The 23,595-nt window shown below is 50.3% G+C and overlaps 1 protein-coding gene and 1 long non-coding RNA gene across 2 annotated transcripts; both read right to left on the bottom strand.

Moving 5' to 3' along the window:
- Positions 1–819: 819 nt before the first annotated feature.
- Pard6b (par-6 family cell polarity regulator beta) lies at positions 820–23,383 on the bottom strand. The gene is made up of 3 exons (XM_076571121.1): positions 23,015–23,383; positions 16,488–16,710; positions 820–3,799 (listed from the first exon to the last, which is right to left on the bottom strand). The coding sequence occupies exons 1-3, from the start codon at positions 23,078–23,080 to the stop codon at positions 2,976–2,978; spliced, it is 1,113 nt and encodes a 370-aa protein (XP_076427236.1). The 5' UTR covers positions 23,081–23,383; the 3' UTR covers positions 820–2,975.
- On the bottom strand, positions 12,037–16,481 carry LOC143273062 (uncharacterized). Its single transcript, XR_013050931.1, has 2 exons — positions 15,489–16,481; positions 12,037–15,458 (listed from the first exon to the last, which is right to left on the bottom strand). It is a non-coding gene; the product is annotated as an uncharacterized LOC143273062 (long non-coding RNA).
- Positions 23,384–23,595: the final 212 nt, after the last annotated feature.

Raw genomic sequence — 23,595 nt, forward strand, 5'->3', positions numbered from 1 at the left:
TGTAATGCCGACACCTGGGAGTGGAGGAAGGAGCGTCAAAAGCTAGATTCACGAGTTAAAGGCCAGCCAGGGGCTACAGGAAACTTTCCCAAAACAACTGCCAAGATAAAAAAAAACTGAAATCGAGTAACAAAAATTCAAAAGAGGAAACCAAACTGTACCTTTTGACATCGGGGCACTGGCCTCTGAGGACCCAGTGCATAGCTGGCAGAGGCAGGGGTATGAGTTTCAGGCTAACCTGGGCTACGTGAGGAGCCCTTCCCTCACATGGCAGAGAGAACCAACTCCTATAAGTTGTCCTCTGACCTTCACAAGCAAGCTGTGGCTCACACACAAAGACACGTGTGTGCTCATACACAAAATACCTTATCTAAATTACGAATGGTCTAGAGTTGGATCAGAGATCCAACTGCCTCTGTCTCCTGAGTGCTGGGATTAAAGAAAGGCATGTCACTATACCTGGCCTAAAATTAAAAAAAAAAAAAGAAACTAGTAACCCCAGGGACCGGGTACAATGGCATGTGCCTGTAATCCCTGTTATGGGAGACCGAGTGCTGGAGTCTGAGACCAGCCTGGACTGTTGGGTGAGACCTGTCCAAAATACAAAAACAAAACAGATGTTTGGTATGTGGCTCAGGGTGGGGACGTGGTCACTGTGAGGCCACGTGCTCGGCCCTTAGCACTGGAAAAGGAAGTCAATAAACCAGCTGCGACTCAGTCTCCGTCTGTGGTCTTTCTTACAATCTTGAGCCTGTGTACCTAATGAATGCTTGATAAATATTCTTAAGTACTCTTTTCATATAATTTCAAACAAGAAAGTAGCCTTTATACAAGTCCGTCTTTATTTGTAAAAAATAATATGTAACTAAAGCTAACTTGATTTTTAAAATCAAAGTTCATTTAGTGATAATGTACATTTTATAATAAAATTGTAGTAAAATACTGACATTTGATAGTTTAAACAAAGTATCATTCATGTAAAAATCATGTTATAGCATGTAAAATTTAATTAGAAAATTCATGGTTCACAACAGCACAGCATCATGTTGACATAGTTGACTGAGGACAGAACAGAATTCACAGTGAGGCTCGACATTCAGGACAACGGAACTGCACGCTGAGCTGCTAACGCTCACTCTTATTATAAGGGGCATTAAGAACAAGCCAACGGGACTGGACCCCCACAACCAAGGCTCCCTGGCCTCACAGAATGTCTGCGATCACTTACTGCACCAGTAAGACCTTGGTGCAAACACTACTGTCCTTTAAATTAAAATAAGCGCCAGCAGCCTTGATCTCCATTTTCAGACGGAAGATAAATCTGTGTTTTACAGTTAAAATTTGTACAAAAGTCAAGCCCTGAAGTATTTTCCCCAAGAGAAAACTTCTAATGTTAAAACTCTGTTAAAAAAAAAGAGAGAGACAGAGAGAGAGAGAGGAGAGGTAGTATGTGGAAGTAGTCTGACTTACAATCTTGAGCCTGTGTGCCACTTAGCTCGTGAGCACACTGAGCCTTCCATACCTAACGGTACCTTCCCGAGAGCCACACTGCGAAAACTCCCTCACGGTGTCAAAGCTGGACCACTGTCAGCAAGTGATGCTGGGGGAGAGGAAGAACGCGGTGAATTGAACACAAAGTCACCTGGCAAATAACACGTTCAGTATCCATTGAGTCCAGCTCCCTTCCCTGGATCAAGGCTTCATTTCTGTCGGTTCGTACGGTAGAGAAAAAGGTCCTTCAACTCGGAGTCATCGGAATTTTGTTGCTGTAATGGTACACAACTGGGGTGTCCACACTTGCCCCACCACAAGGTTAATAAATAACTGTCTGCCCAGGGACTCGGGACAGTCTGAGTCCACACGTGGATGGCGGTACCTGTGCATGCAATGCAAGGGCATCAGGTGAGGGAGGACAAGCACTGGTCCCTCCTCCTGAACACAGAAGAGAATAAATAACTCACAGAATTAACACCCCTTTGGGTGGTGAACTTGACACAGGCTCCCCGAAGTGCAGACAGCGCCCTAGAATCCCCAGGAAGAAAAACTCCATTTTTTGTATAAAAAGTGCACATTTGTCCTGTGTGTTAGTCTCTTAACCTGGGTCCTTTTTATTCAACATGATCCACACTGTCTGGTATACTGGAAGAGTGTGGAGCACACTAACTGTAACACACACACAGGAACAATTTCCAATGGACTGGGGGTAAGAAGGTTAACAGTGAAGGGGCAGTCAGTAGGACCGAGGCACCCTGCACACACACACACACACACACACACACACACGCGCGCGCACACGCACACACACGTGCACACACACGCATGCACATACACAGGAATGATTTCCAGTGGACTGGGGGTGAGGAGGTTAACAGTTAAGGAGCAGTCAGTAGGACCGAGGCTCCCTGCACACACACAGACACACACAGACACACGCACACACACACAGACACACACAGACACAGTTTGCAGTGGACTGGGGTGAGGAGGTTAACAGTGAAGGGGCAGTCAGTAGGACCGAGGCACCCTGCAACTGTGAAGCTACAGGATGGAGACAACAGGGGGTGCTCCAGGGCTGGGTAGTGGGAAGCACCCCTAAACATGGCCAGCCAGTTAAAGTCTTAGAAAACAGGGAAACAGAACAAAACTGCACATGAAAAAATAATCTGTCACGATTAACTGAGGAACATTTTTAAAAGTCAGAATCCATCCATGTTGGGAATCCAAGAAGTGAGGTTCAGCGGACCAAGGAAGGAGGCCCCAGACCTCAGGACACCGGCTCTGCAGAGCCGGTGGAGACAGGGAGGAAGAGCATCCAACTCCCCTGCAGCAAAGGCCTCACACATGCACACTGCAGTCTGTCTGCAGTCACCCCATCCAGCCACACTCTAGGCTTGCCCGTGGGACATCAAGGCCCGGAGGTCCCCTGTGTCAATCTTGTGCCACCTTTATAGCACTTGGCAAACACGCGTGGCGGTTCACAACGTTATGATCGTTCCGTCTTCCTCTAAGAGTCTCTGGTCCGGAGCACGGGGTTCAAACTCTGTGTCCAGGCTGCTGGGCACAGGCACTGGGTCCTGTGGAGGGGAGAACCCATTCTGCCCCGACTCAAAGCTGAGCTCTATCTGCGTCAGGGACTCCAGGCTCTGGGCATCGGGGGCAGCCTTCGGGATCTGCTGCGGCTCACCACTGTCTTCAATGATGATGTCGTCCTCGTCGCTGTCCTGGTCCTCTGGCTCAAAGCTGGCTTCCGCCTGCTGCGGGTAGCCCAGGAGGCTGTTGTCGGTGGACTGGCCGGAGCTGCCGGAAGTCCGACTGTTCCTCACCACGTTGTTCCTCTGGTTAGCTGGCCGCACAGTGATGATGAGGTTGCGGCTGTTGGCTATCATCATGTCAGTCACTTGGTCCAGGCTCTTCCCCGACACCTCTATACCATTGACTTCTAACACTTCGTCATTGACAGCTAGCAATCCCGTGCTCTGGGCCAGACCCCCGGGAACCAGCCTCGATATGAAGATCCCGGGGACTTTCTCTAAGCCGTGTGGTGTCACCCGGACACTGGAGCCGTCGCGGATGTAGAAGCCCAGGGGCTTCTCCGTGCCATACTTGTACAGACGGACCCTTCGGTGGGTCTCCGGGAGGATGTCCACATCTATGATGGATGACACCGGGCGGAAGTCCTGGGGCATGCTGATGACGATGTGGGGCTTCTTCCTATGGTTGTCAGGACGCAGCACGTTGCTCAGCACGTTCTTCTTCCTGATTAGGGTGTCCGTACCAAAGGCACTGTAGTCAGCTTCTTCTGCTCGGAGAAAACAAACACAAGACAGTTAGAGAACCGCTGGAACACGTCTGACCACAGCGGACCTGGCAAAGGATGACACCAGGCAACGTACATGCTACATCGAGATCAGGTCGAGTGTTAGCTTAGCCAGACCACAAGGACTGCAAGGGTGACTGCCATGCCATAAAGAAAACACTAGGGGGCCTCTCAGACACATCTCCAAGGTCACTACCTACTAAACATTAACTGGCCAGTGAAATTCTGACACAGCCAGGCCTGGCCTACACATCTGTCATCCCGGGGCTCAGGAGCCTACGGCAGAAGACAGAGGCTCTCAAGTTCATGGCCAGCCTGAGCTACATCACAACAAGCTTGAGGCCAGCCTGGGTTATAGCGTGAAAGCCTGTCTCAAACTCTATAAACCAAAACAACAACAACAAAATAAACTGCGGTAGATCTTCCAGGCTCCTGTTTCCTTTTCTCAGAGAGAGAGAGAGTCTCACTGCTAGGCTGGCCTCAGCCGCCCAGGCTGGGGAGACACTTAACGACGGATGTAGTATGTCACCACTCCTGGTTACAACCTTACCCCACAACTTGCCCATGGGGTTTGCCTTGTACTCAAGGCAATCCTCCTGCCTCAGCCTCCTAAGAGCTGGGATTACAGGATGTGCCACAATGCTCAGCTTTGCTTTTTTTTTTTTTTTTTATTTTTGGTTTTTGAGACAGGATTTCTCTCTGTGTAGCTCTGGCTGTCCTGGAATTTACTTTGTAAACTCACAGAGATCCTCCTGCCTCTGCTTCCTGAGTGCTGGGATTAAAGGTGTGTGCCATCACTGTCTGGCCTCATTTTTTTTTTTTAATTTTTTATGTACATTGGGGTTTTGCCCGCATGTCTATCTGTGTGAAGATGCCAGACCCCCAGAACTGGAGTTACAGACAGTTGTGCACTGCCATGAGGGTGCTGGGAATTGAACCCGGGTCTTTTGGAAGAGTGGCCAGTGCTCTTACCCTCTGAGTCATCGCTCCACCCCCTACAAACTCATTTTTAAAAATCAGCTTGGCCTCGAAGGATGGCTCAGCGGTAAGTTAACTGCTGCCAAGCCTGATGACTTGAGTTGGTTCCCAGCACTCACAGGGAGAAAAGGGAATCAGCTCTTGAGCCGTCCTTGCCCTCCCAAGCACACCGTCGGCACATAGGTACACTGGGCACAGAGGTTCACCCTGCAGTCCCAGCGCCTCTGCAGCACAGGAGGGAAGATCAGGAGCTCGAGGGCAGCCTCGGCTACACAGAGAATTCAACACCAGCCTGGGCTACACAAAACCTTCTCAAAAATATGTTTTAACTTAAAAATATTTACATGTATTCGAGTCTTGCCTGCATCTATGTACATGCACCACATATGTGCCTGGTGCCCTCAGAGGTCAGAAGAGGGCATTGGGTTCCCTGGAACTGGAGTTACAGACAGTTGCAAGCCGTTACATGGGTGCTCAGGATAGAACCTGGGTCCTCTGAAGAACAGCAAGAGCTCTTAACAGCTTAGCCATTTCTCCAGCACAAATAAAAATCATTTGCGCCGGGCATGGTGGTGCATGCCTTTAATTCCAGCACTCGGAGGCAGAGGCAGGTGGATCTCTGTGAGTTCAAGGCCAGCCTGGGCTACAAATCAAAGACGGCCAAGGCTACACAGAGAAACCCTGTCTCAACCGCCTCCCCAAAATAATTTTGCACCAGCTTCTTAAAAATAATATATTTCTTAGCAGGGTGGTGGTGTCGTATGCTTTTAATCCCAGCACTTGAGAGGGAAAGGCAGGTGGATATCTGTGAGTTCGAGGCCAGCCTGGTCTACAGACTGAGTTCCAGGACAGCCAGGGCTACACAGAGAAACCCTGTCTTGAAACAATACAAAAAAAAATCTTGAGATATGGTTTCCCTCTGTAGCCTAGACTGGCTTGGTCCTCACTGTGTGCGACAAACTGGAGCAATCCTCCTGCCTCTGCTTTTGCTGTGCTGAGATCATAGAGTTGTCCCAACATGTCCGCTTAAAACAGCTCCTTTAAATTATTTTTTTCTTTCATTTAATTAAAACACCTCCACTTTGCATATTTATTATATTCAAAACAAGGACAGGGGAAAGGTACTCATTCCAAGGAAATCAGGAGAGCGAGATGGCTAGGGTGTGACAGGCAGAAGGGCACCTGCCTTGAACTGGTGAGGCCCTGGGTTCAATTTCAGCACGGGAGGCCAGAAGGATGGGAGGGAAGGACCTGACCCACGCACACATCAACACCAACAGCTTAATTAAGTGAAGCAAGAATGTAGCAAATACTTGGACCGGTTGCCTCTCAGCAAATAAAACTCCCTTCTGCCCCATGGGCTCTGAATCTCTCACTTCCTCCTCGGCAGAGTGTGACGTCAGTGCTGTGACAGGCTGGGGTGGGGGGTGGTAAGGGCTCAGCAAACTTGGAGCTCCTGTTCATTTAAATCCCACCGGTGTCTCCATCCCCGACATCTCCCACCCCCACCCCCACGGTGGAAAACCTCTTTCAGGTAAAGCTTCGTTTTTGGCTGGTGAGATGGCTCAGTGGCAGGATGACCTGAGTGTGAGCCCCACCGCCCATAAAGGAGAGAGCGCCAAGCCCTGCAGGCTGTCCTCTGACCTCACATGTGCACTGTGGTGCACACACACTAAATACAAAGAAGAAGAAATGCTGACACCTGCTGAGTAACAACAAAAACATGTTACTCGTACACCTGCAGCCGAATTCATTCCTCAAGCCAGCCAGTCTGTCACATGCTAGAGATGCGGAGCCCCAGACACCGCTGTCACAGGTGAAGGCGGAGAACTCAGAGGAGACATCAGGATGAAGGGGGAGAAGGAGGTGGGCAGCAGCCGGAGAGCTGAAGGGCGCACGTCAGGGCCGGGCTGGGCGTGCAGGCCTGGACTCCCAAGGCTTGAGAGGCCCAGCCAGGCTGGGCTGCACCAGGGACCTTATCTCAAAGAACAAAGCAAAAACCTAAACCAGCCAACCGAGCAAAAGCCAAAGTCAAAACTCACTGGGAACATGGTCAATCAACAAAATATACTTCAGTAACAGGAGTACAAGGCTCGGGACACGGGCAGACGCAGGAGGCCAAGGCCATCTGTCCTCAGCTACCCAGTGAGACCACTCTGGGCTGTACTGCACTTGCTCAGAAAACCCAAACCTCTCATGAGCTCCTTCATTTCCCAAACATAACTAGTTGGAAATTCTCATTCCCTGGAGGCTAGAGACAGCCTGGGCCCTGCAGAACTCCAGCCAGCTGCCTCCTCACAGGACCTGCCCCTCAGCCAGGGACACCCCATCATTACCTCCAGTTCCCAGTCCAGGGGATTAGGAGTACAAAATAATCTGGGACAGGGCGAACCCAGGTTTTGTTGCTGGACCAGTAACTTCCAGGTTCCCACCATGAGGGTCAGGTGTGGAGGTCTCAGGGGGCGGGGTGTCTGGCTCCTCTTCTCAGGCCGTGTGAACAGGACCAGGGACCCCATGCCTCGGCGGCCCCACTCATACCCTCTCACAAGGAGTCTGTGCTGTGTGTCCTTAGGCAAGAAATTTGCTTTACAGTTTGCTTTGAGAAATAGATCCATTGAAGCAGGAGGTTTTGGCAAAATCTCGCTAAAAGCCGTTAGGATTAGTCTTTCACTGAACTGTTTATTTCAGAACAACAACCAATAGCAGAAGCCTGCGTAACATGTCCAGGGAAATTCCAGACCACAAAACTGAGAAGGCCACCAAGCTGCCTACATGCCTGCTCATGGGAAACCCTACCGAGAAAACCCAAATCTGCATAATTTGGCACGGCCTAAGACTCCCTCTGAATGCTCGCTCTAAATTCTCAGAAGCACCAGGCCCACACAAAGGCACCTCTGTTCTCCCCCCCAGCTAATCAGTTTCCAGCCACTGGGAAAGAAACAGGCTGGCAGCAGGCCAGGGTGCAGGGTGTGAGTGTAAAGTGTAAAGGTGACCGTCCAGGAGGGCCCAGCTGGAGGCCGAGGTCACTCCCAGAGGCCATGGGAGTCCCACAGACCCGCAGCAGACCTGGCCCGGGCCATACAGGAACACCCCATGGAGAACTCTGTCCCTCAGCCAACAATCTCTGCTAACTGCCCTTGACAAGGACCCACCCAGAAGCTTCTGGGCCGCCAAATGGGATATCTTCTTCACACACGGGCTTCCAGCTTTACTAACATAGTGCCCTGCAGGGCCTCTCTCTGAGCCGAGACCTCTTTAAACATTAGTTCTGGGAGCTGGTTCCCTCATTTGAGCTCGCTGAGATCCCAGATCCCATGCACTCAGAGGGAGGGTGAGCCAGGGCCCACTGTGATGACAGCATCAGAAGAAATGTCCACAGTGGACAGAAAGCAAGCTTGGCAAACAAAAGCCTCAGCATGGCACCAAGCATTCCTGGAGAGGAGACCCCAGCAAACACACGGTGCAGTCCTCAGGAGACTCAAGAGTGCGTCCCACTGGAGGTTCAGAGGAAGACAGGGCGGCTGGGCCTGGTGGCATGGCCTGTAATGCCAGCTCCTCGGAGGCTGAGACAGGAGGACGGGCCCCAGGCTGGAGACCCTATGGAGAGACCTGTCTCAAAACAGAAAGGGCTCGGCTGGACTGGGGAGTGGGACAAGAGGCTCAGGAGCCCCAAGCCAACCTGTCACACTGCGAGGTCAAGGCTAGCCCTGTCTCAAGGACAACAAAACATCAGGGTAGGTTGAGGTTGGCACAGAGCTCATACTGTAATGGCAGGACACTGACCCAGCAGGCATGAGGCCTGGGTTCAGTCCCTAGGACAAGAAAAGAAAAAAGAGTGCCAGTTGTGGGGATACTCAACACTCAGAGTGGAGGTACAGAGAATGGGGGGGGGGGATGATGACATACGGGGACAGGGGACAGGACGGCCATGAGGACCACTGCTGTGAGTTCAAGACCAGCCTGGGATACACAGCAAGACCTTGTCTGGTTTTGCAGGGCACATATGTAAAGGAGTAAGCAGATGTATTGCAAGAAAACAGGTTTGTGAGCCACAGGTTCACACACCATGCATGGCTCCGTGCTCTGCAGTACAATCCCAGGTTCACACACCATGCATGGCTCCGTGCTCTGCAGTGCAATCCCAGGTTCACACCATGCATGGCTCCGTGCTCTGCAGTACAATCCCAGGTTCACACACCATGCATGGCTCCGTGCTCTGCAGGGCAGCCACAGGTTCACACACCATGCATGGCTCCGTGCTCTGCAGGGCAGCCACAGGTTCACACACCATGCATGGCTACATGCTCTGCAGGGCAGCCACAGGTTCACACACCATGCATGGCTCCGTGCTCTGCAGGGTAGCCAGTGAAGAAGCAGACAGGCACCTGCTCTCACTGCGTTGCCATCCTACAGAGATATGGCACAAAGAATGCTAAACAGTCGGCATCAGGAGTGTGAAGGGGTCCCGGTGGGGCTGGCAGGTCGAGGCGGGACTTCGTTGTGGAAATGAGGTGTCTCTTGAGATGGAAAAAGCAATAGCAGGTGACTGGGTAGGAGGGGGAAGGAGGTTCTAGATGCAGAGAGGGGGTGGTGAAGAAATCTAAAACACCAGGAGGGAACGGAGACAGACTGGAGGTGCAGACAGGGCTCCTGGGAAGGGCTGTGGTCTAAGGACTTCAGCCTTGGGCTGAGAACCCAGAGATGGTAATCTCTTCCGCGGCAGGGATGGGAGAGCATGTGGAAAATAATCGGAGCTCGTGATGGGCTTAGTGACCAAGAACAGGTGTGCTCAGGCCTCTGTCATGAGCAACTGAGATCATCGTGAGAACCACGGCTCCAGTTTCAGTAGTAAAAACTTTTGTGGGAGTATCTATTTTTGTTTTTATTTTGAGACAGGGTCTTAGTGCTATGGAGCCTGGGCTGGCCCTGAACTGACTTCCTACCAGGATTACAGGCCTGTGCCACTACTCCTGGCCTCTTGTGAAAAGTAACTACTATGTATCCCTCGGACTGTATTAAAATTAAACCCTGGTTCATTAAAATGTAACCTTAAAACACAGCTATAAAGTCATGTCCGGTGCCAGGTCAAGGTCCAAGAGTTGATTTTCTGCCAGTTACAGGTGTGTGAGACACAGGTCCTCACGGAGACCTTGCAGAGCAGGAGGCTCAGCTGCACCCCTCACAAACCCAGGACGTCAGCACACGCCTCGCACACAGAACACCAGCCCACGAGAAGGCAGGGTACAGGTATTAGATTGGGGGAGGGCCTGTGATCTAACATGTCTTGGGATCCCAGACTAAGCAGGTCTGTCTGGAAGGCTCAAGAAACACATCACCTGGACTCTGTTCCAACACCACAGGAATGACCCGGTGGGTTTATGTTGTTGAGACAGAGGCTCACTATGTAGCCCTGGATGTCCTAAAACTCAGCCTGTAGACCAGCCTGTCCTGGAACTCAGAGATCCGCCTGCCTCTACCTCCTGGGTGCTAGAATTACAGGCGTGTGCCACCATAACTAACACATTCATTGATTGTGACTGTGTACATGTGCACGTGTGTGCCAGGGCATGCCATGTGGAGGTCAAAGGTCAGCTTGTGGAAGTCAGCTCTCTCCTTCCACCATGCGGTTCCAGAAATCACACTCTGGCTGTCAGGCTTGGTGGCAGCACCTTTACCCAGCCAGCCACGTTGCTGGCCGTAGGGAAACACTGGTGGTGGTTGGTGGTAGAGTTCCCACGCCGCTGGCCCTGACCCGGGTGGTTTTTAAAGGCAGCCCAGCATCTCTAACCTGTCTCGTGCAGTCATGTGATAACTAGCGAAGGAAAGGGCTCTCTGGGCTGTCTCACCCTCGCCCAGACACAGCAGGAGAAACTCCAGCCCCCAGGAGGGGGCCGAGAGCCTTCTCTGTGAAAATAACTTGTCAGATATCAGGTTTTTGTTTTGTTTTGGCTTCCATGAAAACAATCCAAGAAACAAGAGTGTGGGATTTTTCTCCTAACAGAAAATGAACACAAAACAGAACTTCCCAAAGTGTGTGACATGACTGTCTAGGCACCAGCTGTGAGTATACACACTCAAGCACAAGCTTTATGCTTGAAAGAAACTTTACTCAGTAGCTTATCAGATTCTAAACTTTAAATCACTGAGGGGACGAGGACACAGCTCAGGTAGGTGCTTGCCTAGCAGCACACAAGGGGCCTCAGGTCTGAAACCCAGGACCACCACCAAACAGGAAGGAGAGAAACAACAGCTGAGAAAACAGACTGAGGCCTCACTTAAACCCCAGCACACAGGAGGCAGAGGCAGACAGGTCTCTGAGTTCAAGATCAGCCTGGTCTATGTAGCAAGTTAGCAAGTTCCAGGCGAGCCAGCCTTGGAAGAAAAACAAAACAACAAAGCAGAACAGACTGCAGTGGTTCTACAGAGAGACACAACCAGCCTTAACCCAGGCTCCTCTGGCTCTGCCAAGGGCCACTGCCTGCCTGGGCTTGTCCATTTTGTTTAAAAATCGTTCAATCCAAACCAGCATCATGTCTCTGCCTCGGATGCTGGGACCTGGTGGTCAACAGCACATGAGACCAGGTAGTCTAGGCCTAAGCAAGATATGCCTGGATCTGCAAGGCAAACTGGTCAGGGAGGTCCCAAGAGACCCTCTGGCAAAGCCAGAGAAGAAAGCAGGGGGCTCCCAGTTCACAGGACAGACCGAGGCACTGAGGCAGGCTGGGTGGGAACTCGTAGGGTGCTCATGCAGGAGAGGCAGGCTGCACGTGCTCACCCAGGACTCTTAGCTTCAATGGACATCATTGCAGGAAGTCTCAAGCAGTAGTTAATAGGCTGACCTCCTTCCAATTTTCACTAAAGCCATATTGTATTCAAGATATGTATGCATATGCTACAATTGCTCACACTTTAAGAATTATGTGTGTGTGTGAGTGTGTGCCACGGAGTTCATGTGCAGGCGGCCAGATGACAACTCTCAGGAGTTGCTCACCTTCTTCCAACATGTTGGGCACCGGGGATCGGACTGAGGTCATCGGTCTTAGTGGTAAGCACCCTCCCACTGAGCCATCTCACCGGCTCTCACTATGCACTTGAGGCTGACCCGGAAGTATGTAGCCCAGGGTACCCATCAACTAACTCTCAATCCTCCTGCCTCTACCTCCTGAGTGTTGTGGTTACAAAGGTCAGCCACCAGGTGTGACTTAAATTTACACAAGTATACACAAAATCAAACAAACATATATAGTACATACATTTATAGTACACTTATTTATTTGCTTTGTGGGTGTGCACACATGCCACAGCACACATGAGGAGGTAAGAGAGCAAACTTCAGAACTGAGTTCTCTCCTAACGTGTGTATCCTGGGGACAGAAAAACCTGGCTGTCGGGTGCTGTGGGATGTTCTGTATGTCCTGTGGGAGCCCTTCTTGGGTTCTTTGTGGCGTTACCCAGCAGGTCCGCATAGAGGATGATTAGGACCATGGGCCTGAGTGCAGGTGTCTGAGATGGTCTGCACTTGGCTGTGCTGGGGGATGGTCTGTATGTCAATTTGTTCTGATTGATCAATAAATAAAACCTGATCGGCTGTGGCTAGGCAGGAAGGATAGGCGGGACTAACAGAGAGGAGAAATAAAAGGACAGGAAGGCAGAAGGACTGACTGCCAGATGCCGCCATGACCAGCAGCATGTGAAGATGCCGGTAAGCCACCAGCCACGTGGCAAGGTATAGATTTATGGAAATGGACTAATTTAAGCTATAAGCACAGTTAGCAAGAAGCCTGCCACGGCCATACAGTTTGTAAGCAATATAAGTCTCCGTGTTTACTTGGTTGGGTCTGAGCGGCTGTGGGACTGGCGGGTGACAAAGATTTGACTGTGGGCAAGGCGGAAAACTCTAGCAAGAGTCGGGCTTGGGGCAAGAGTCCTTATTATCCAGAGCCATCTTACTGGCCCAAAGCCTTATCTTTAAAATCTAACAACCTGCCAGGAGTGGTGGTGCAAGCCCTTATTCTCAGCACCTGGGAGGTAGAGGCAGGCGGATCTCTGTGAGTTCAAGGCCAGCCTGATCTACAGAGTGAGGTCCAGGACAATGCCAAGGCTACACAGAACCCTGTCTCAAAAAACCAAACCAAACAGCAACAACAAAACAATATAATTACTTACAATTCTGTATTTAGTTTTGTGTGTACCTCTGTGTGTGTGTGGGGGGGTGGATAATGGTGCAGAAGTGGAGGTCAAAGGACTTTTGTTCTCTCTTTCTACCCTGTGGGTCCTAGGGATTGTCACGCTTGGTGGCAATCACCTTTCCCCACTGAGATAACTTGCTGGTCCCCTACATTAATTCTAAAGGCTATTAATTTTACTGGACATTCTACTTTTATCACACAGAAAACCTTTATCTACATATAAACAAACTTCCAAACCTTGACATCTACAAAGCTGGCTGTGGTGGTACACACCTGTAACTCAGTACTCGGAAGGCTGGGGTGGGACCAAGCCACAACTGAGGACATCTTGGGCTACAGTGTGGAATGTACAACAAGTCTCAAAACAAAAAGCAAATGAAAACAAAGACAAAACCCAGTGGACAGATGTAAAATAATGAAATAATTCCAGTAACCACACCGGCAGCCAGGCTGAGACCCTGACTACATGCTGTAGGGGATGCAGCTTGAAAAGCAATGTCAGTCACCACTGTGGGTCACAGGTGATCCCTGACCTCGGGAAGCTGGGGCAGGAGAACTGATGTAAACTTAAGGCCAGCCTGAGCTACAGAGTAAGGCCCTGTCTCAAAGACAGGGAACAAGGGGAGGGAGGGGACACACTCAACTGGTAAGGACGTTTGCTGCCAAGCCTGTCTCTGTGTCTCTGTGTCAAATCGCAGAACCACATGGTGTAAGGGAATAATTCCCTTGTTGCCGTTGACCTTCACAAGCACGCTGTGGCATGCATGTCCCTCTCCCCTCACAAAACAAACGAATGTAAAACATGTACACACTTACACATCTCTAACTGCTCATAAGAAAGGTTATTATCCGCTTAAAATGATGAGTCCCGTCAAACGCCCTGCCCTGCTCTGCCTGCCCACATGCCACACGCCACCGTCTCCTAGGTCTAGCTTCAAGGTCCACCCTGCTCTCCAGGCCTGCTGCCCTTACAGCTTTTAGTTGCTTTGTCTTTTTGAATGAGGGTCTTGTTATAGAGCCCAGGCTAGCCTCAAACTCACAGTACTCTGCCTTCCTTGGGCTGTTGTGCTGAGATTACAGGCATGAGCCACCAAATACAACTGTCACGGTTTTGGGATACAGATCCCTAGATTCCCACCCTCACCCCGCTGCGGTCTCTCATTTCTAATCTGCATGGTGTGGTCAATTCCGAAGCCTGTTGAGATACTTTGTTAAGCCTAGAGGAACTGAACTCATTATTTTCCCACCTGTCTGCCGGACTCTGACAACGTCCTGGGTGTCAGGCTCAGCACCACAGCTGTGTTCTGCAGTGCCCCTCACTGTCGGCCATTCCCCATCTCACCTCTCCTCCTGCTCCTGCTCTCCACACTGATTCTTGCAAGCAGACACCGGGGGCTCTTGCAGTCAGCCTCTGCCCTCAGCAAGGCCACTGCGGAGCCTGCCATCTACCTATGGGCACTTGGGAGCATTAACACCAACTCTCTCAGGACAGACTGCAGCCCCTCAGCAGATGGGACCGACAGACCTCAGCTTCTCCAAACTCAGAGAAGCAAAGTAGCCAGGCCGTGGGCATGTCAGAGCCCTGGGAGCGATCCAATGCTCACCAACCTCCCTTTCAAGCTCCTTTCTCAGTTGGCCTGAAACTGCAAGGTCTTTATCCCACACCACTCAAAGCTCATAAGTGGGCTTTTCAAATCTTTCACTTGCCAAAGAGAAAGGAGCTAGTGGCCAATGGGACAGGACTGTCCATCCTTCCAGTCTGCAGTCTCTCTGAGTCTCTGCCTTCCTGCCTTACACACGGGGCAGGGTTAGTCTAAAAGAGTTTTAAGATGCCAGGCGGTGGTGGCACACGCCTTTAATCCCAGCACTTGGGAGGCAGAGCCAGGAGGATCTCTGTGAGTTCGAGGCCAACTTGTCTTACAGAGTGAGATCCAGGACAGGCACCAAAACTACACAGAGAAACCCTGTCTCGAAAAAAACAAAATAAATAAAATAAATAAATGAAAAAAGTTTTAAGGCTCAAGATACTTTTTGAGAGACACTATTTACATCCCCCAAAGCCACCACTTCCCCTCTCATTTCCCAGCTAGTTTTATATTTACACTATTTTTGTGAATACAAAAATATTCTAAAACAGAAGGTTTTGCTGGGTGCTGCCCTTCCCTCAATTTGTCTGTGTAGTGATGCTACAGGCTGTAGAGTCACACCGTAAAGAACGAGGACCAGAGAGAGAGAGTGAGGAACCTGCTTTGATTGTCTATGAGACCATGAATGAAGCTCTTGGAGGTGGGTGAGCCTCTGCTACCAAATTCACTCTTCCCCATCAATCCAACAATGGAATGAAGACTTACTAAATGCCTGATTTGACCTGTTATTTTTTCCCCCTGAGACAGGGTTTCTCTGTGTAGCCTTAGATGTCCTAGAAGAACCCAGACTTCTGACTCTGTCTCCCAAGTGCTGGGATCAAAGATGTGCTGGACGACCACCACCACCACCACCACCACCACCACCACCACCACCACCACAGAATGGCTCCTAATTTGACTTAAAACAAAACAAAACAAAACTAAGAGTCTGTGGGATGTTCTTTATGGCAAATATGTTGCTCTGATTGGTTAGTAAATAAAACACTGATTGGCCAGTAGTCAGGCAGGAGGAAGTATAGGCGGGACAAGGAGGAGAAGAATTCTGGGAAGTGGAAGGCTGATTCAGAGACACTGCTAGCCGCCACCATGACAAGCCGCATGTGAAGATGCCAATAAGCCACGAGCCATGTGGCAAGGTATAGATTTATAGAAATGGGTTAATTTAAGATATAAGAACAGTTAGCAAGAAGCCTGCCATGGCCATACAGTTTGTAAGCAAGATAAGTCTCTGTGTTTACTTGGTTGGGTCTGAGCGGCTGTGGGACTGGCGAGGAGAGAGATTTGTCCTGACTGTGGGCCGGGCAAGAAAACTCTAGCTACACTAAGAGGGGGTTGGAGAGATGGGATCAGTGGTTAAGAGCAGTGGCTTGTTCTTTATGAAGTCATGAGTTCAATTCCCAGCACCCACACAGTGGCTCACATCTGCCTGTATAACTCCAATTCCAGGGGATCTGACACCTCTGGCTTCTGAGAACACCTGTACACATGTGATCAGAACTGTGCATGCATGCACACATATGCACACAATTTAAAAATAAAAATAAACATAACTTTAAAAACTCTAAGAGGAAGGGCAGTGGCAAGACAGTCCGGCAGGTCAAAACACTACCTGCTGCCAAGTCTGTGGAAAAAGTGACTTCTGCAAGCTGTCCTCTGACCTCCACAGGAATCTCTTTCTCTCTCTGGAGTTAATGGTTAAAAACACAGATTTTCTTCTGTACACTCAGAGAAGGCTTGGACATTAATTAAGCCAGTGATACCACCATGCTTTAGCTCCTTGCAAGATGCAGATCCACTAGGTCAGAGGCAAAGCTGCTCACCCGAGGGAACGTGTGCACTCCATACAAAGGCACTCACCCTTCTTCTGTATGAAGATCCTAAGCAATGGGTTGGCGGTGGAAACTGCCTTGTGGTAGTTGTCATCATTGTTGATGGGCAGCAGATCCCCGTGGATGTCTGCATAGCCCACCAGCACGTCAACATTGGGGATCTTGTGAACATGTTGCAGCAGTCCATAAAACTCTTCAAATTTTCCGGGTTTGGATCTTTCCAGTGAAAACCGACGAAACTCAGCACCAAACTACAAATATAACAAACATATTAGAAAATAGAACGTCAGCTGGGCATGATGATGCATTCCTTTAGTCCCACTGGGAGGCAGAGGCAGGAGGATCTCTGTGATTTTGAGGCCAGAAAGACACAGGAATGTGGCTGCTGCTCCCCCAAGGTGTCCCTGCCAGCAGCTGCTGATTCCCAGGTCTCCCAGGACAGCCCTCCCGGGACAATTCAGCTCCAACTGTATCTGGAGCTCAGACCAGGGCACCAGAGACATTCACAGACCTAACTTCCCACCACTGCATAGCACCCCTCATAAAAGGGATTATCTTTTCACAGGCCGTAAGAGCCAAATCTAAGTGTAGCAAAAGGACTTTGAGCTTCTTGGCATGAAATAAATGATGTCATCATGTAAGAAATATGTCTAAAGACAGAAAAGAAGCATCTTCCCCAAGTTAGTGTAAAAAAAAGAAAAAGCTTATTAACAAACACATCACCTTTAAATCCTCTTCCATCTGGCTAAGGAGAATGTCTGTGTGTCTGTCCCTGTGCTGGGCTGCAGGGACCAGGAGGCTGGCCTGCTTCAAAAGCTCAGCAATTAGTGGGTGAGGAGACTGATTGCCTCAGGGAGGCTAGAGATCACAGGACCGGCAGGAAGCACCCTCTGTCATTCCCCCATTTACTTTCCAGGTCCCCTAAGGCCACACATTAAAGTGTCTCCTAAGTCCCTTGTGCTCTCAAATGGGGAGCCTAAGAAAGGTTCTTCAGCCTTCTTCAAAAAGTGCCTGTCACATAATTTTAACCCTCTCTTTAGGAGTCACTGGGTATACAGCATATTAAATGCTTTGTTAAATGCCAGGGGCGGGGCTGGAGAGATGGCTCAGCAGTTGAGGGCACTAGCTGCTCTTGCAGAGGACTGGGGTTCAGTTCCTAGCACCCTCAGAGTGGCTCACAACCACCTCTAACTCCAGTTCCAGGGGATCTGATGCCTTCTGACCTCCAAGGGCACCAGACACACACGTGGTGCATATATATACATGTAGGCAAAACACTTATAAACAATAAATAGGCAGGGGCAGGAAAGGAGGGAGGAACTTTGGCTCCTGGTGCGTGTGTTAATCCTACTGTTAGCTTTTTTTTTTTTAAATTTGAGGCTGGAGGCATAGCTCAGTGGAAAAGTATGAACTTAGCATGTGCAAGGCTCTCCATCAAGAACCACACACACACACAAAAATGTGTAAAGTAAACGTTCACCAAACATGTTTGACTGGCAGACGTGTTTTCTGTCTAAATTCCTAGGATATCAGTAAACATGAATGTTCCACAGGAACAGCAGGTACCAGGCAGAGAAAGGCCCGCATCCCAACAGGCATCCATGACCAACACCGACCCAGCCATCCAGTCTTTTCTCCACTTATGGCCGACCTTCCTCTTACATACATTATTCACTACCCACCCGTGGTTTGACATGAAAACAAAATTCACTGCCACTTCTTACTCCTAACAAATTCAAACTTTCCAAAACACATTCCTGAGATAGAAACACTAACATTTGTCAAGAAAAATCAGGTGACTCATATCTAAAGCTCTCAGAAAGTTAGTCACACCTACACATTTCAGAGTAAATAAAACCCAGGAACACCCTTCCTATCAGTCAGTCTTATGATGTTATCAAAGGCAGTTTCTCCTCAGTATTCTGGAGGCTGGGCTCCCAGCACAGCCTCAGTCCACAGGGCAGGCTGACTCACCCCAGGCTATCACCTCCCCTGGAGTCTGAATGGGAATACACCTAATGATTTAACCCTTTAGGATCCCCCAAAGCTTCTGCTGGAAGTTCTTTGTTCAACATCTTCTTCTCTGGCTTAAATACTTATTTAAAAACAGCAGGTGCCCACGCCAGCTAATGTTGGCAAAGCAGGAGGTGTGGGGTGTGGGGGATGTGGACATGGGTTACCTCTTGCAGCAAAGTAGGATTATAAAAACTTTTTAGGACATGAAGAAAAATTAGAGATCAAATTAACCCAACCAGCAATTATTCACCATGCAGTTTGGGGGTGGGGTGGAGGGGGTTGGACCAGTTTGCCATGAATCCAGATGTACATGGACTTGTTTCTCAGCATCTGTTGGCATATTCTAGAACTTGGTTCTTTGGAGGGAAGGGGAATGAATAAAGTTCAAGGCTTTAGCTGGCCTTGAACTTGCAGTGAGAGCTGAGATGAAGTACTTTGAGAAGTACTGTTAATATTCCATTTGCCCTGAATAGCAATTAGGAAGTTGTATGTCTCACAACTGTCCCAAGGCTGTTTGGGGCAGGTGTCTCGGCTGTGATGGAGATGCAAGCAGGCCCCAGTATGCCAGTCAAGCTCCAGGGCAACTGCTACAACCCCCACCCTCAGGACCAAGGTTACCTAAGGACATCACTGTGTTTACAGAGAACTTTCCCAGTTCTGGAGAAACAATCAGGAAGATAAATCAGTTACCAAAGAAATCACTCGCTTGCTGGTATCACACTTCTAACTAGACCTATATTTACACTATCCATTATTTTTTATTATCTGTACCATGTCTCCCTTTCCAGAGTAAAGGTGATAAAGTTGACACTACTGTTTCTTTCTTTTTCTTTTTTCTTTTCTTTTCTTTTTTCAAGACAAACAGGGTTTCTCTGAGTAGCCCTGGCTGCCCTGGAACTAGCTCTGTAGACCAGGCTCCTCTCAAACTCAGAGTTCCACCTGCCTCTGTCTGGGATTAAAGGCACGCGCCACCACTGCCAGGCTGACACTTGTTTCTGTGGAGAAGCCTTCTAGTCATGACCTGCATGCTGTCCCATTTTGGTTACGATCTCTTAATTGTGATGTAAGACTGACACTGGACCAGCAGAATGGCTCAGCAGAGAAAGGTGCTTGCCACTATGTCTGACATATGAATTCGACACCAAGACACACATGGTGGTGAGAACCACTCCCGAAGTTGACCTCTGACCTCTACACTCATACTATGGTACTGGTGAATCGCCATTGACTCATGCACACCAAGTAAGTGATCAAAATGTAATAATTGAATGAATTCTTGCCATTCACATAGCATAAAATGTAATTATTTTTACAAACCTTAGCTATGCTAAAACTTGTGGCACATGCCTTTACACCCAGCAGAGGCAGGCAGACCTCTGTGAGTTCAAGGCCAGTCTGCTCTACATAATGAGTTCCAGAACAACCAGAGCTATGTAGAGAGACCCTGTCTCAAAAACCCCAACAATAGCAACAAAAAAGAGCATGAACTGCTCCTGCAGAGGACCCAGATTAGATCCCATGTATTTCTGGTGGCTCACAAGCTCACTTCAGCTCCAGGGGAACCAACGCCCTCTTCTGGACTCCACAGGCACCTGCACTCGCACGTGCACACGTGTGTGTGTGTGTGTGTGTGTGTGTGTGTGTGTGTGTGTGTGTGAGAGAGAGAGAGAGAGATCTTTTTTTTCTTCCCTTTTTTTAAGGTAAAAATACAGAAGTAAATCCCAGAACTTATGAGGCAGAGAGAGTTGGATCTTTGAGTTTGAGACCAGCCTGGTCTGCAGAGTGAGTTCCAGGACAGCGAGGGCTACACAAAGAAACTCTGTTTTTAAAAACCAAGAAACGACAATATAAGGTCCACAGACCTTTGCTTTCATCTACTGACAGGTGGGACAGTGGGACAGCATTTCACCAAGTATCTGTTCTGACTGCCCTGCTGCCCATTAGGAGAGGGCGCTCCCCAGAAGTGCAGGACGGCAGCTGAAATACACACCACATACTTGGGACAGAACTATGTAAAATATTAAAAAATCCGTAGACGGAAAAGAAAAACAAAAAGCCTGAAATTCCAGTCCCCAAGAACTCAGTTTCTGCCCCCAGAGACCCACTCCTACCTGATTTATTGGCACACCTAGAATCTCTACTCGTTTTTTCCTATGATAAAAAATTCAAGACTCACTACCAAGATGGGACCATAAAACCCGAGTGTTAGCATTATGCAACATCACAAGTGGTTTTCTTTTCCGACCTCAAGTCCCACAAGCCAAACTACAGAAAAAAAAAAAAAATTGCCAGGAGAGAGTTCATGTGCTGGGCCTGCACAGACAGCCTCGACACGGTTAGAGAGAAGATGCACACTTCTGGGGTTACTGTCAGGAGAAAGTTCATGTGCTGGGCCTGACAGACAGCCTCGACACGGTTAGAGAGAAGATGCACACTTCTGGGGTTACTGCCACCCTCCCCTTCACACACGTCACCTCAGTTTGCTATTATGCCATGGAGAGCCCAGCCCAGGACGAGTATGATCCTTAAACTACCATACAGCTTTATTGTTTTTGCAGACCAGGCTGGTCTCCAACTCAGAGATCCACCTGCCTCTGCCTCTGCCTCCCAAGTGCTGGGACTAAAGGCATGCACCACCATGTCCAGCTCAGTTTTATTCTAAAAAACAAAATTCTAAAAAAAATATGTGTACTTGTGTTCTCTGTGCATGTATGCCATACACAGGTGCCCTGGGAGGCTAGACTCTCAGATCTCCTGGACCTAGTGGTTAAAAGCATGGGCTGCTCTTCCAGAGGCTCTGGCTTTGGTTCTCAGCACTCAAAAAGTGGCTCACAACTAGTTAAAACTCCAGATCCAGGAGATCTGACTCCTGGCTTCCTTGAGTACCAGGCATGCAGGTGGTACAGACATACATGCAGGCACTTATAAACATAAAGTAGAAAAAAATTTTAAAATGTACAGGTTCTGGGCTGGAGAGATGGCTGCTTTTCCAAAGGACCTGGGTTTGAGTCCCAACACCCACACGGCAGCTCACAACTGTCTGTAACTCAAGTTCCAGTAGGTCTGACTGCCTCACATAGACATACACACAAGCCAAGTACCAACACACATAAAAATAAAATAATTACTTCAAAAAAATTACAGGTGCTTTTTGCTTGACAGGGTGAGAGCTGAGGCTGGTCTCCTGCAGGAGCAATGCATACTCTGCTATCTTTCTAGCACCAACAGCCCTATTATTATTCAACAGATCTGTGTTTGAATCTGGTGCCTATTCTGGTATATAAGTCCCTCCCTCCCCTTTATTAAGACTGGATCTCACTGTACTGGCCAGGCTGGCCTGGAACTCTTCCAACTTCACTAGTCTGGCTACATTGGGAGTTCCAGATTAGTCTAAATTAAAGGAGATTTGAGAGAGAGAGAGAGAGAGAGAGAGAGACAGACAGACAGACAGACAGACAGACAGAGACAGAGAGAGAGAGTAAAAGCAAATGTAGATCTGTGATTATTAGTTAACAGAACATCTCTCTCAAGCCCAGACACCACCCACCTCACCCAAAGGCTCTCGGCAGCCTTCCTCACTCAAACCACTCCCAGAACCGACAGTCCCCCAGGGGTCCCTTAACCACCACCCCATGGGTGTGCACTACATCGCTCTTGTGTCTCACCTCAATTCTACCCTAAATTCTCAGGGTCAGCACCCTCTGACCACTGTTCTACAAGTTGTTCGGCAAAAAGCCATCCGGCAAGACTTGGTCCTAGAGCAGAGGTAGGGGGAAGTCACACCCTTTAGAAGCTGGTCACCCTGTCATCTTAGAATTCTCAAAGAATCAGGCCGTATTATCCCAGCTCCTTCTGGCCTTTCCAAGTCGGGAGAAGCTTGCCTACATGTTCCGGTGGCGGCAGATCACCTTCAAATTCCATCTGAAAAGCCCCCTTGGGAAGAACGCATTCCCTAGCTAATCCCTACAGGCTACTCTGCTCACCGGGCCTTGAGACTGAGGAATTCCTCGGACACTGAAGTCACTATCAGCAGACTGGCAGACCCGCCAAGGGGGAAAGCACTCGCCATGAAGGGTCGGAACGAAAAGAGCGGCAGCGTCTCAAACTGTCAAGCGCTGCTCCAGAGAAAGGCGATACTCAAATAGATGAAATGCATACCAAAGTTAGGGCTGGAAAAAGAGGCTCGCCTCCATTCGATGTGCCTGCCCCTGAACCCCAAGAAGGGGTGACATGAGGAGACAACAAGGTGCTCCGAGAGCCTTAGACTCATGCCCGGGGTGAAGGGCTTCCCCAAAGCTATCGCATCACCTAGCAGTCGAGCGGTCCCCATCCCACCCTTAAAGCAAGGCGGGAATACGAAAGATGGAAAACAGAGGCTGTGATGCGGAACAGACGCCAGCGCTCCCCGCCGCCGCTCTCCACCAAGTTTCCTCCGTGCTCCGTCCAGCCGATCGCCCTCGGCCCGCGTCCGTCCACCGGGGCAGCCCGGGGCCACCATCCCGCCACCCCGCGTCCCCGCCGCCCCGCCCGGCCGCGCACCTTGCTCTTCACCTCCATGGTGCCCAGGCAGCCGCTGCTCAGCCCGTGCCGGTGGCCGCGGTTCATGCTGAGCACCCGGCCGGCGGCCGCCTCGTCGGGGGCCGGCCCTCGGGAGCGCGGGCAGCGGGGCCGCGGACGCGCGGGCTCGGGACTCGGAGCGCCGCACGGCGCCTCGTCACCGCACCTGCCGAGGTCCGCGCTGCGCTGGGCCCGGTGCTCCGCGGCGGCCCGAGGGTCGGACTGGCAGTGCGGCAGGCGGGGACACGGGTCCCTCCCAGGGAGGCTCGGGGGCGGCGGCGGCCGCGGCGAGGAGAGGGCGGAGCACTGAGTCCTCACAGCCGCCGCAGCCCGGCTTCCCGGCTGCCTCCCCCGCGGGCACGCGCGCGGCCCGGCGCTCGTGCACGCAGGCACGGCTGCAGCCGCGGCACGTGCGCGCGCTCACCTGCAGCCTCCGAGCAGCCTCGGCCGCTCGCGCTCCGCCCACACCCAATAGGAAGCGCGCACCTGCGCCCGCGGCGCCAGCCAATCGGCGCGCGGCCTGCGCGGCTCGCGCGGCGCGTGGGCGGGCCCCGTGCCCCGAG

The sequence above is a fragment of the Peromyscus maniculatus genome, chromosome 4 (assembly GCF_049852395.1).
Source record: "Peromyscus maniculatus bairdii isolate BWxNUB_F1_BW_parent chromosome 4, HU_Pman_BW_mat_3.1, whole genome shotgun sequence".
Taxonomy (NCBI): Eukaryota; Metazoa; Chordata; class Mammalia; order Rodentia; family Cricetidae; genus Peromyscus; species Peromyscus maniculatus.

Coding starts and splice junctions, on each gene's coding strand:
- Pard6b (XM_076571121.1), bottom strand. CDS start 23,080: ATGAACCGCGGCCACCGGCACGGGCTGAGCAGCGGCTGCCTGGGCACC. Junction 16,711..23,014: donor CCATGGAGGTGAAGAGCAAG/GTGCGCGGCCGG, acceptor TTATATTTGTAG/TTTGGTGCTGAGTTTCGTCG. Junction 3,800..16,487: donor GATCTTCATACAGAAGAAGG/GTGAGTGCCTTT, acceptor TTCTCCGAGCAG/AAGAAGCTGACTACAGTGCC.